Source organism: Leptonychotes weddellii, chromosome 13, assembly GCF_054177405.1.
Source record: "Leptonychotes weddellii isolate Sample4059 chromosome 13, ASM5417740v2, whole genome shotgun sequence".
NCBI classification, from domain to species: domain Eukaryota; kingdom Metazoa; phylum Chordata; class Mammalia; order Carnivora; family Phocidae; genus Leptonychotes; species Leptonychotes weddellii.
This window is the reverse complement of record NC_138381.1, coordinates 60578623-60591985: the sequence shown is the minus strand read 5'-3', so window position 1 is coordinate 60591985 and position 13363 is coordinate 60578623. Positions and strand designations below refer to the sequence as shown.

Below are 13363 nucleotides of genomic sequence, written 5' to 3'. Positions count from 1 at the left end.
GGCTGTTTAGCTCCTTTCTTCTGAGCAACTTCTGGGGCTTTATGGCTATTATCTCATTAGTCTTCATAATACCCCAGGGAGGGGATGGCAGTGGGAAGCCTCATTACTCTCTTGTATGTACAAATACAAACCAGGCTGGCATGCCAAACACACAAATGAATGCCATGTCCCATTTCCCCAAATGCTCAGGAAAAAGCCCAGGACACTATCCAGAGACACTTGGCAGCGGGGGCTGCCAAGTTCTCTTTCTCGTCCTCCAGTTCCCAAGATGCTGGCAATGCTGCTTCCTCTGACAGATTTCACAGCCCTCCTCCTTCTTCCCTGAAGCTTATGGATAGCAAAATGAGGCATATTACCTTGCCTTCTGTCAAAGCTTGCTCTTGCCCTAATTTGGCAAAAACTCCACTTTGTGCTTCTTTCTTCCCTCTTTGATCCTGACCTTGGAGGCTAAAGAGCAACAACCCCCAAAATGCCACCTCTCTGCTGGCTTCCTTGCTTCTCAGCCCTATTCTCACCATAAATCACTCCCTCTTGAAACTCTTATTCAACTTCTGGTTTCAAAATAAATATACTCTCAACACTAGATGGCTCCAACTCAATGCATCCTTTACAAAACTCATTCTACTAAAATATGCTAATGACAACACTCTCAACTTCCTGGTCTTCTAAGTACTGTCAGAGTCATATTTAGTTTGCTCCTCAAACTTGCTCTGTAAGGGAGAATGTCAGAGAATAGAACCTCATTTTCTAAATTAGAAAACAGATATTCAGAGACGTGAAACAGCTTGCCTGCGGCCACAAAACTGCTAAGACCAGCTAGGAGGAGGCTGGCCTACAATCCAGATGGGAAGTCAGGACTTCTTTCGCACTGACTCTAAGAGACCTCAGTTATTGAGATTTAGGGCACCAGCAACAGAATCACTTGGGGAACCTAACCTATAGATTCCTAGACCCTACCCTAGACAAGGAATCGGCTAATGGAAAGAACAAAGGAGAAATAAAATAAGAATCCAGAAACTAGTCTAAGGCTCTCAAAGCAATGACAGCATTTAATCCTTAACTTACTTGGCACGTATTATAATCCCAATTTACAAAGGAGGAAACTGAGGCTCAGAGAAATAATTAAGTGGCTGAGGTGAGATTTGAATTTTAATTTGCATGACTGAAGTGAGATGGATAACAGCTCCGGCTTTGCAGTCAAAAGGACCTGGTTCATATCTCAGCTCTACACTCAGGCAAATATTTGTATACCTCTGGGCAAATCACTTCATCCCCATATATCTCAATTTCCTCATTGGAAAATGAGAATAAAAAACGAGAATAGGGGCGCCTCGGTGGCTCAGTCATTAAGCATCTGCCTTTGGCTCAGGTCATGATCCCAGAGTCTTGGGATCAGCTCCGTATCAGGCTCTCTGCTCAGCGGGGAGCCTGCTTCTCCCTCTCCCACTCCCCCTGCTATGTTCCTTCTCTTGCTTTGTCTCTCTCTGTCAAATAAATAAATAAAATCTTTACAAAAAAAAAAATGAGAATAGGAGGATTAAATAAGATCATCCAAGTAAAGTTTTTAGCACAGTGCCTGGCACATGGTAAGTACTTGTTATTACCATTTGGTTTCTCCCCTGAAAGACAAATCAGAAAGTCCAGATACCATGTCTCCGATGTCTTTGGAAGCACTCTCCTTCCCTGCCACACATCTAAAGCATGCTGCATGTGAGGGACAACTGATACTGTTGACTGACCAAAACACACCCTCTAACAAAACAACATGTTTCCACAGCAAGACTGGAAACGTGACTCAGAATTCCATTTGTACAAACTCCAATTCCACTAAATCTTATTCCATCCAAAGGGATGTACAGCTGGAAGTGAGCATTTCAGAAATAGAAACCTTTCTCTTGGGGCTTCACTCAAAATCAGAACAACACATTCCAAACAACAAACAAGTGGGAACCAAGGGCTGAGAAAGAAGTCCCAAAGGATCTGAAGACATTAGGTAGGTCCCTGCTACAGGGTCTAGCAGGACACAGAAGTGGAGACCATGTCCTCTGAGAGGGAAGGTTCAGATCTCTATTACTCACTCTGGATCCCCAGTGCCTGGCTCAAAACATGACATGTGGCAGGTGCTCAAGGCACACTGCTGTGCCATGAAGCAACCCCTTTAGCATCTCAGATACATCCTAACCCCACAAAACAACCACTTGCATCCTCAAACCACAGGGTAAAAATAAGAATTTTCATCAGGAGGAGAAATGCGGTTCCAGAGCACATTGCCAAGAGAAACCTACAGCTTGCTTCTCTCACCCCAAATGTTTAGGATGTTCATTCTTTCAATCTGTAAGGAAAACTTGGCTGAACGACAGTTGCTAAGTCTTAAAACTACTTCTTTCTGACTTAATTCTTCTGCTCCAGAATTACACTAATGGAAGGATAAGGAATACAAAGTTTTCATTGGACAACAGCAGGAGAGTACTGCTTGATTCTGTATTGAGTCCTACAACAGGCTTCTAGTATACTTACGATTTTAACCCATTCCCATATTGCCCAATCTGGGTGGACTCAGGTGTTCGTTTGGCCGACTTCCCAAACTGGATCACACTGGCAGCATCACCTGAAGTGACAGGCACAAAAGAAAGTGAAGCATTTGCATTTCTTCCCCAGGATCCTCAAAAATAAAAGGTCTGAGCCTTGTTAAATCTAAGCAGGGCTGTGTGTCTACTAAAACCACTTCCCAAGGAAATTCAGAACCATGAGGCAAATGGAGACAACCTCTGACTGGCCTGTTAGTACCACCATCACTATGAGTTTATTCTGTTACCAGAACATGGTATGAAGGCTGAGGGAGCCCTCTGTAGTTCCAGCTCCAGGATGTTGTGCAAGCTGATAAATACAATGTCAAAAGACAGGTAATTTGACTGACTTCAGGTTGCCATTCAGATCCTATCTCCCATGCTAGGACAAGACCTGGCAAATCCATTAGTGGAATTAAGCCTGAGATGTTGCAACAGACCTCTCTCTCTCTCCAGGTGGATCTTCTAATCACAATAGTAAGGCAACAGAAAAACAACACAATGAGTATTTAATAAAAAGAGTTACATCCTCCCCAAAAGAAGAAATCTCATCACTTACTTGGATCCATTCCTGCTCCATCATCCAAAAAGCAAAGCATAAATCCTCCTCGAAGGTCCTCTCGCCTTTCTGTAAAAGAAGCAGTTGCCATTACTGGGTAGTTACCTACCAGAGGATAGCAACATGGGTAAGGTCAAAAGGTGGATCAATGTGACATTTGGCCCAAAAAGGTTAGGACAAACCTAGCTCCTCCTTCTAATAGTCTATTAGAAGGTAAATGTCAGGGTCCTTGAGGGTGGATATTACTATCAAAGGTTCTCCAATGCTTTCTAGTTAATGACAAAGATTGACAGAATCTTTGAGGGCAGGAAATACCTGGTCCACTAGACTAACCACCAAGCAGGAAGCCCAACTCAGGGCTCGATTCCAGGACTCTGAGGTCATGATCTGAGTCCACTGTCTGAGTCACCCAGGCACCCCTGAATATGCATGTATTTAATGCAAACCTCAATCATCCTTCTGCCTCTTCCACCTGGATTACTTCCACCTCTGCCCTCTGCTATGGATCCCAAGTCACTAAAGTACTCCAACTACAACACACTGTACCTTATCAACACTGCTCAAATTCAACAGGGCATCTCCTTTGTGGGTTAAATCTGGGGTAGCCTTCAGACAATGTGATCAAGCCAGACATGCTGTGGGCACAGTGGTGGCAGTTACTATCCAGAGAAATTGCTAAGTCTGTGTATGACTATCCCCAGGCTAACCTGAATTTCTGGGTTATCTGTATTCACTGCCACACCCTCTGCTTGTTATGGGTACCTGAAATGGCTCCCTAACCTAGGAATATGATGGCGCAAGATGCAGTGAGAACTGCCTGGTTCCCAGCTGGACTTGCTCGACTAGAAGGAAGAATAGTCTTTTGACAAGAGAATTAAGTCCTTTGACAGTGCAGCCATGGCAGGGCTTCTTGGTTGACAGAAGGGGAACAAAACAAACTGGCTGCCATTTCAGTGGGTGGAAGAACCTCTTCTTTCAGTAGCTGTCTTCTGTAGTAGCAGGTGGTTACTCAAAGTAGTATGGGTCTAAGCATGTCACAAACACTAAAGAAGAGATTCCCAAATAGGGAAAGGGGCAATATTGGAGTTTCCAAGGTGCCTATGACCAATGATGAGGATTATGCTGACAAAGGAGAACAGCACAGGCTTTGGAATCAGGAGATCACTCCTACTAAAAGGAAAAAGTCTACGTAAGGGACTATAGGAACAAGCCCAAGGCTGCTTTGAAGCCTAGTTCCCGAGTACTTTTTTGTTCCCCGCAAGCTGTGGTTCACCAACTTTATAGAACTATCAAAGCTGAGGAATCCCAGTTTAAAATACTCTTTGTCCTCCCCTTGGGCTAAAGATTCAAATGAGTCATGATCACCTTCTGTTAAATTGACTAGTTAGTGTAATTTAAAACGCTATTTTAAAAGTACTATAAACCACAGATTTTCAAGTATCACTAAGTGTTCAGGAAGCTGACTTTGCTGAAACATTAATAACAAGTGCTTCTTAAAATTTCAAGAGCAAGGACCTTCCTATTAAGTACTTACGGTAGATAAGAAAATTTCTCCTTATGGCAGTGCCTCTTATCAGTGTGGAGAATCCAAGTGAGATCTAGTAAGCATGAGCAAGTGCAAGAAAAGTGCAAAAAGGCTTCAAAGTTTCCTTCTGGAGGAAGCAAAGTATTACATGGAGACTCAAACTAGGACAGATACAGAGCATGGTAAAAAAAAAAAAAAAAAGTGTTCTAAATCTAGCCAAGAGCCATTTGTTGTACACTTCAGCCATAAAACATTCACGAAGATTCTGCGTTAGAATCTAGAAATTGGTTCAAGCAAACTAGCATTCCTTGAACACTATATAGGAAATTACTGCAAGGCCCCTGTGTTTGTTAGGTACTCATCACTTAACAGTGGGCCTGAGATCCCTTCCTTGTTCAAGGACTTCATTTAAATATTTTTCATATGGTTTACAAGGGTAAAAGTTCCACCAGTAGAGGATCCTCCTGGCCACATAGTGATCAACAGCCTGTAAGCAGCTAGTAGTACCCAAGTCCACATGATCATATGCAATACTGCCTCAGGGCCAAGAGAGACTAGCTGACACAGCAGTCACTTCTTCAACTTTGGAAACAGGCAATGTGGCATCATCACCTGGCTACAATGCTTATCCTCATCACTTGTTTATTCAATGAGTATTTACTGAGCACTTCCTCTGTTCCTGGCTCTGTGATGAAGACAGTAGTAAACAACGCAGATATGACCACTGCCTTCATGGAGCTTACAGTCCAGTAGATGCTACTCTCTGTAGCAAATCAGTTAAGCAGAAGGGTTTAAGCAGGAGACTAAGAGTAACAGCTAGAGCAAAATGTATTGTGCGTTAAGAATCAGTTGAAGAGCTTGTTAAAAATACAGATTTTGGGCTCTACCCCAGAAAGTCTGTGTGGGTCTGAGGAGGTACCTGAGAATTTGATTTCTAACAAGCTCCCAGGGGATGCTCACTCTGTGAGAAGCACTAAGCTAGAGAATCAAGAACCAGAAGGTTTCCCGGCTCAAAACTATCTCCCTAGACATCCCACCAGTTAGAGATGTATTCCTAACACCTGATATTTACTTATCAGTCAGTTGAGTGTTATCTGAAGCCTCCAAGCAAAGGACTTTGATGAAGGAGGGGGAGTTCTAGAGAGAGGAGAGTCTAAGCAGCTGGGTGTTGTATGCTCCCACTCCCATCATACATCTTGGAAGCAAGAAAGGGAAGGCAAAGCCAAACTGCCTTCTTTACAGTTGTGCTTCAGATCCTAGTAGCAGCTATGTAAGATTATCAGAATGAGTTTGGAAGGATGCACATCTAAGTTCCCCCCAATATGACCAAGTCTGGCTTTTCCAAATTAGCCTGACATCATCCCATCATCCAACTCCCACTGGGGAGAAGACAGAAAGAAGCAGAAGAAATGTAAAATGGAACTGGTAAGGCAAAAATCAGAGATGAAAAATAATATTGTCCTTAACAGAAGTTGTAATAAAATAATATCCAAGTTCTTCATTGTTCTTTTGCAATCTGAGCAGTATTCATTTCAGTTACATGTGCTCTAATTTTCCACTTACTAACCATGGTTTAGCATCACAAAGGGGATCTTTCTTTGAGGAATGGCATTGCCTATCCAAGGAAGTCAAGAAAGTCAGTAAAAATACGGAGTCTACTTCTGACAGGCACATTACTGTCTGGCCCCATCTAATAGGAATGCTTTGGGTAAATGAATACCTCCACACTTTAAGATTCTGGTTCCTTTGTCACCCTTCTTTTAAAACATGACTTTTTAAGGGCGTCTGGGTGGTTCAGTTGGTTAAGCGACTGCCTTCGGCTCAGGTCATAATCCCAGGGTCCTGGGATCGAGCCCCACATCAGGCTCCCTGCTCCTCAGGGAGCCTGCTTCTCCTGGAGCCTGCTTCTCCCTCTCCCTCTGTCTGCCACTCCACCTGCTTGTGCTCTCTCTCTGTGTCAAATAAATAAATAAAATCTTTAAAAAAATAAAACATGACTTTTTAGTGAATTCAAACTAAATCTGATGTTTAAGGGGATTTCCAAGCTCAGTATCACTCTAGTCTCAAAATGGGAGACAGGAAAATACTTTCCCCCGTATACTGACAATAAGAACTTTATAGTATTAGGATATTACTAATTTTATCATTGTACTCATAAAATGAGGTTGCTTTTATTCCTCCTGTTGAATGTGTTAACAAGGCTCTGAGGTAGAAAAGTGTGAAGTTGGGGCACCCAGGTGACTCAGTCGTTAAGCGTCTGCCTTCAGCTCGGGTCATGATCCCAGGGTCCTGGGATCAAGCCCCGCATCGGGCTCCCTGCTCCGTGGGAAGCCTGATTCTCCCTCTCCCACTCTCCCTGCCTGTGTTCCCTCTCTCGCTGTGTCTGTCAAATAAATAAAATCTTAAAAAAAAAAAAAGAAAGCAAAAAAGAGAAGTGTGAAGTTAAAGATATCTCAGCCAAGATACCCAATCTTGAGGTATTTGGAGTAAATCAAGTCTTTTCCTAAAATGCTGTAGTGCGGGGCGCCTGGATGGCGCAGTTGTTAAGCGTCTGCCTTCGGCTCAGGTCATGATCCCAGGGTCCTGGGATCGAGCCCCGCATCGGGCTCCATGCTCTGCAGGAGGCCTGCTTCTCCCTCTCACCCCCACTGCTTGTGTTCCCTCTCTCACTGTCTCTCTCTCTGTCAAATAAATAAAATCTTAAAAAAATAAAAATAAAATGCTGTAGTGCTTAGTACTTCTAACACACCATTTAATCCTTAACTGCCTTGACAGTTCCCTCAAGATCAAGTTATTGTTCTCTAATCATCTGCAGAGTGCTGTCTTCTCCAATTTAAGACTTAAATTCTCTAATGAGAACTTAGAAAAGGTCCCATCACATCCTCTCTGGACTCTTCCCAAAGCACAACAGGAGTAAGAACACTGAGCACAGAATAAATGCACAGTGGTCCTTTTTCATTTAAATTGAAATCCAACTGTTCTGTTGCATTCTGAGTGTAAAGGATTAAATTTTCTTAGTGAAATTCACCCACCAAAGGTGGTAGGAGGGGGCAGGGATGACCTGTGTTTAAAATGCTTCTTTCAAGTAGACAGACTCAGCTATGATGATTTGTCCTTTCAACATCACTTGGAGTAGAGGCCCATTCTCTGCTTTACCATCTGTGCAACGATTAAAACAACATTTCTTTCAGAGGTAGCTGTAATTGCTCCTCATTAAAGTACACTTGAGATGTAAGATACACACGGTGACTTGGGAACGGTGCCTCCATTTGGCCTTAGGGTTTAAGTAACAATCTTCTAACACTCTTTTGCTGTGCCTCTGAGATGTATCCCTAACACCTGATATTTACTTTGTTCCTTTCCTCTAAAAATAAAAGAAGTCTTATTTTCACCACTTTGGCATAGCCTTTTGAGCAGAAGGCTTTCAGAATTTAAGCAGTACAGCTGACTTTCAGCGGTTCTGAATTTTCTTTGCTCCAAAGTATATCAGGGATGAGAAAGTCATCCTATATGGGAGATTCTTCATAAAATTATGTAACATTAGAGGTTCTGAAAATTACCTCTTAGTTGTTTGCTTGTTCCCATTTATGAAATGAGTCCACAAAGATGGGTTATTTGGTAAGTGTATATTCCCACAAAAACACTTCAGTCTTCTTAGAAGCTAGTCAATGTTATTCAAGACTTTAGAAAAGTTTGTCAGAGACATGTATTATGCTAGCCAAATTGGATTTAAAAGCCATCTTCCTCTATTTTGCTTCCAAATTTCTAGCATTCAAATGACCAAAAACATGCTGGTACATACACTTAACAGGCAGAAAACAAACTAAAAATAATAATTTAAAATTTTAAAAAAGCCAGTGATGATGACTAAGAATTCTTCCACTATTGCACCCACTCCAGAAAAAAAGAATCTTACTACCAAACAGCAGAACCAATTAAATAAGCAAAACAGGAAACACCGTTAATAACATCTTTAAATTCCAGGGTGCCTGGGTCGTTCATTTGGCTGAGCATCTGACTTTGGCTCGCATCATGATCTCAGGGTCCTGGGATCAAGCCCTGCGTCAGGCTCCCTACTCAGCACGGAGTCTGCCTGTCCCTCTCTCTCTGTCTCTCCCCCCACTCGTGCACTCTCTCTCTCTAATAAATAAAATCTTAAAAAAAAAAAAAAAAAACTTTAAATTCCAAGCAAAGCAGCTGTCCTCCTGACACCTGTCTGAGAACATCTCCTTAGCAAACCCCAGTGCCAACCCAGTTAACCCAAATGTTTTATCCAACTGACACCAGCAACTCTCTAAGTCCTCACTGAGGTTGCAGAGAGAGAAACTGGCCTCCAACAAGATCTCTCTTTGGCTCCAGGTACCAGTAAAATCAACCAATCAGTAATCCAACCAGTAAAATCACCAGTACTTGGTCACTTCACTCCCCGCTACTCTACTCCATCATCCCATAAATCTCTCAGTGGCTATCTAAATAGATCTCTAGGGGGCACCTGGGTGGCTCAGGTCATGATCCCAGGGTCCTGGGATGGAGCACTGAGTCAGGCTCCCTGCTCAGCGGGGGGCCTGCTTCTCCCTCTCCTCCCTCCTCGTGCTATCTCTCTCTCTCTCTCAAGTAAATAAAATCTTTAATAAATAAATAGATAGATCTATAGATCTGGGAACCACATGTTAGCTTCCTTACACCAATATTCTTGGTTTCTATTACATGCCTGACCAGAGCTGCCCTATTTCTACCCTAGGACCTGGAGTAATTGTGCCATCTCCCCAGGCTCTTAGGCATTTCTTCTTAGGCATAGCCATACATGCATTCAAAGAACTGAACATCAGAAGAAAGGACTGACGTCTGACTTACCTGCATAAATATCTATTCTGGTGGCATCCGCATCTCTGCAAAAGAAATCAAGATCGAATGAAATATGAAATATCAACCATCAAAATACATAGTATTTTAAGCGGGATGCATACTATTTTAAGTCTATTTTTAGGAAGTCACATAGAAATTCTGTATCCATTAAAGTACCCTTTCATACTTGGCAACACTATTTTCCTTATGTGTCTGTGAAACAGTTCTGAAGCTCTAAATTATTTAAAATAACCACACAACACATAGGGTCTGGATACATCTTTTTAATATGGATTTCAGATTTCACAGTAAAAATATCTAGAGAATGAAAGAACATTCCCCTTTACACACTAAAAAATGACTCACAACTATGTTTCTCTCACTAATTTGATAGCCATCATAAAAAAATGTTCCAATAACTTGTCCATTTTTCTTTTGTACAAGATACTGAAAAGAAAGAAAAACATCATCTGCCACAAAACCTATGAAAAATAAGGTCCCATAGTATATACATTACAGTCAGCAGACTAATTGACAAGCCTGTAATCTTACCCTCCCTAACCTAGAAAGGAAGTTGGGGCACTCCATTAGACTCCAACCACCAGCTGAAATACAAGTTCAGTCATCAATAAAGGCTTGAAACTAATCTAGTCCAATTCTGCCAACTGCAAGGAAGGAAAATGAGGCACAGAGAGTTTCTTAAGTTCTAAATGCAAAAAACCCACTCAAATCCATACAGTTCTACATGTACCTATTCCCAAAAACATAAAAACAGTTTCAAATATGAGGAAGACGAGCAATATGTGTGCATGACCAGGAACACATACTCCCAGGAATCTCCAGTTCACCATATGATATACAAAAAGGCAGTCTGCCACAGCACACCATGGTCTCACTAAGCTAACAAGTGGCAAATTCAAACATCGTTCCATTAAGCTACAGCATTTTTAAATTAAATACAAAAATTATGAGTCAACCAGGATTCAAACAGAATGGGGAGTTTTCTGATTAAACAGCTGTTAACAAGCACACTTCCATAAATAGTCCGGTGAATAACAATAAAACTAATAATGGTACAGGATTATAGTATAAGATATAGATACAGACAGAAAATTACCGGCAAGCTCATTAATTGGGGATGTTTAGAAAGCACTTCTACCAAAAAAAAAAAGTACTTCTCTCCACTCTTACCCTCTTCCTTCATTATTCATCAACACTTGGTCAATAAGCAATGTGTCTGAATTTTATCTTTGCATTCAAAAACAAAACTGATATAATATTTTCATAATTATTAACAGAATCTTGATTTGGATGTTGCTATTTATCTTTGAGCCAACCCAAACTTCTTTCCAGTCCTACACAGTAACATTTATAAACTTCCATCACTAAGAACTTAGTATAACACAGTGCTAAAGAATTTCTTCCAAGCACAGCTGCTAACAATAGAAGACACTTTGATCAATTGGAGTCACTGACCTTAAAATATACATTCTGAGATCACACATAACTGTGGCATAATTTTAAAAACTTTAAATGGTGTACTGTCCTGACAGCACAAATTAAATCAGCTCTTGCCTGTCCCATTAACTTGACTCCTAAGTTTCTATCTTAATTCCCTGCATTTCACTACAATTACCTTGCTCTAATACACAAGGGAAGGTAACTTTGGGGGTCATAAGCTCATTATTTTTAGGAAAAGTAAATTAAAGTCAATCAAGTAAACTAGAATTATCAACTAACTTGCTATTAAAAATACTTTTGGGGCAGGGCACCTGGGTGGCTCAGATGGTTAAGCGTCTGCCTTCGGCTCAGGTCGTGATCCCAGGGTCCTGGGATCGAGTCCCGCATCAGGTTCCCTGCTCCTTGGGAACCTGCTTCTCCCTCTGCTTCTCTCTCTCTCTCTGTCTCTCATGAATAAATAAAATCTTTAAAAAAAAAAAAATACTTTTGGGGTAAGAGACCTCTTAGGAGTGAATTACAGCTGCTTACAGAATTGTCTTCCTCCCACGTCTTCAGAAGCAAAGGTCACAACGACCCAGAAAGTTTTCAAGCACAGACTGTATGCCTAAAGACTACATACCTTGCATTATCAACCAGTTCAGCAAGAGCACCAAACAAGAATTCATGAGTAGTTCTGAAATGATAAATACTAAGAATCAGCAGAAGAATTACAGAATTGAACTATGACACCTACTAAGGTTATAAAATGTTAGTTTTTAGGAAAAAAAAATCTAAAGTTGCCATTTGTGCTATCAATTCATGCTACTGAAATTTAAACTTCCCCACAATTAGAGCCTTTTAAAAGCCTTCTAAGCCCCCTCAAATGTTAATCAGGTTCTGCTATCTACTCATGTTTATTCTTACTATGTTAAGAAACCCACTGTGAAGCATTAAGATTTCTATGTATACTACAGATTTAAAAGCAGTTTTTTTCACTACTCATGTTCTGCCTAGAAAAATGTGTGTTTTATTTTTCACTGCCTTAACCAGCTATCAGTTTCTGCATATCTCTAAGCATGCTTAATGGACAACTTGCTAACATTTTGCTTTACCAATACTTGCATATTATCCATTGGTGAAAAAAGAAAACCCATTTGTTTCTATGCAGTTTGTAAGCAAAATATTCCATATGAAAGTGAGGAGAAAGGAGAGAATAATCTATTTCCCAACATTTCAATTCTAGCTAAAAACCACCTTCTCCACATTAAAGAAAGGAATCGAAGACCCTCTTGTACATATTCCTCTTAGAAGGACAGCTTGGTGTATTCTTCCTAGAGTCCCTGATAGCCCCTTTAAGAAGGTCATCTCTCTTCCAGGAGACTGCTCAAAGTTGGGTTAGGTAAATACACAATTACCATAGTATTCAGAACTCAATAAATATGATATTTATGCAGAAGATGAATCCTTAAATTCTTTCTCCATTTACATTCTCTTTAATTTGTGCTGTTTCCCATAATAGTCCTCTTTATATAAAAGTTAGGATGTGTTCATCTAGAAACCCTGACTTTTGTTAAAAGAATAAAATAAAATAAAATCATTAACCTAGATAATACATTACCATCATCAATTTTTCAAAAATAAATTCCTGATTTTTTCGTATACCATTTCAGCCACTAGACAAAGTGAAAATTTCTGAAAATTTAGAATATACCAAAATTAAATAACCAGTGTCTAGGATCTCTGATCACTTACTATATCATGTAAAACAAAAAACAAATTGTAAAATATTTGCTTATAAAATAAACACCCAAAACTGAACTGTCCAGAACACTGGTTTTCCCTCCTCAAGTAAACCGACATATTTTTACAATAGCAAATTCTGAATTAAAACTACTAGTTATTAAAAAAAAAGAAGAAGAAAAAGCGGTTCTTGGAATTTTAGGAGTAACTTTTTCCCATGAGATCAGTGAATATTATCTGCTGCTAATCCAAAGGTGGCACCAACAAATATGTCTTAGCAAAAAGTAGAAATTTATCTCCAACAAATTCTTCTGACCAAAATCCAATCCTTAACTATTTTACATGAAAAGAAAAACAATTTCTAAGAGAAAAACCTGCATAAAACAGATCTTTAATTAAAAAATTCACATCTCTATAATCATCTTAAATTCTTCAAATTATCAGTTGAAGAAACAGAAGTATTTTGTAGATTACTACACTAAAGAAATAGGGAGAAATGTTAGAAAATTAAGGTGATTTGCTAAAGGTAATATAAATTAAATCTAACATTTGCTCTCAAGCTTTTAACCATTTTCCTGTCTTAGAAACTTACAAAGTGAGTTAGCTTTCTATACTCTAAATGTTTTTAATTTTGAGAACAGTTAGATAAAAATATAAAATAACAGGACACCTGGGTGGCTCAGTCGG

At 40.1% G+C, this 13363-nt stretch overlaps 1 protein-coding gene across 5 annotated transcripts in view; it reads right to left on the bottom strand.

Annotated features, from left to right (window-relative positions):
- The window catches only part of MORC2 (MORC family CW-type zinc finger 2), a 42500-nt gene that overhangs the window by 23308 nt on the left and 5829 nt on the right, over positions 1 to 13363 (bottom strand). For all 5 annotated transcript variants that reach the window (XM_081801793.1, XM_081801795.1, XM_081801796.1 and 2 more), the window contains exons 2-5: positions 11577 to 11630; positions 9506 to 9540; positions 3127 to 3195; positions 2518 to 2608 (exon numbers count right to left, since the gene is read on the bottom strand). In XM_081801793.1, coding sequence (XP_081657919.1) covers positions 2518 to 2608; positions 3127 to 3195; positions 9506 to 9540; positions 11577 to 11630 — 249 coding nt within the window. The remainder of the gene's footprint in view (positions 1 to 2517; positions 2609 to 3126; positions 3196 to 9505; positions 9541 to 11576; positions 11631 to 13363) is intronic.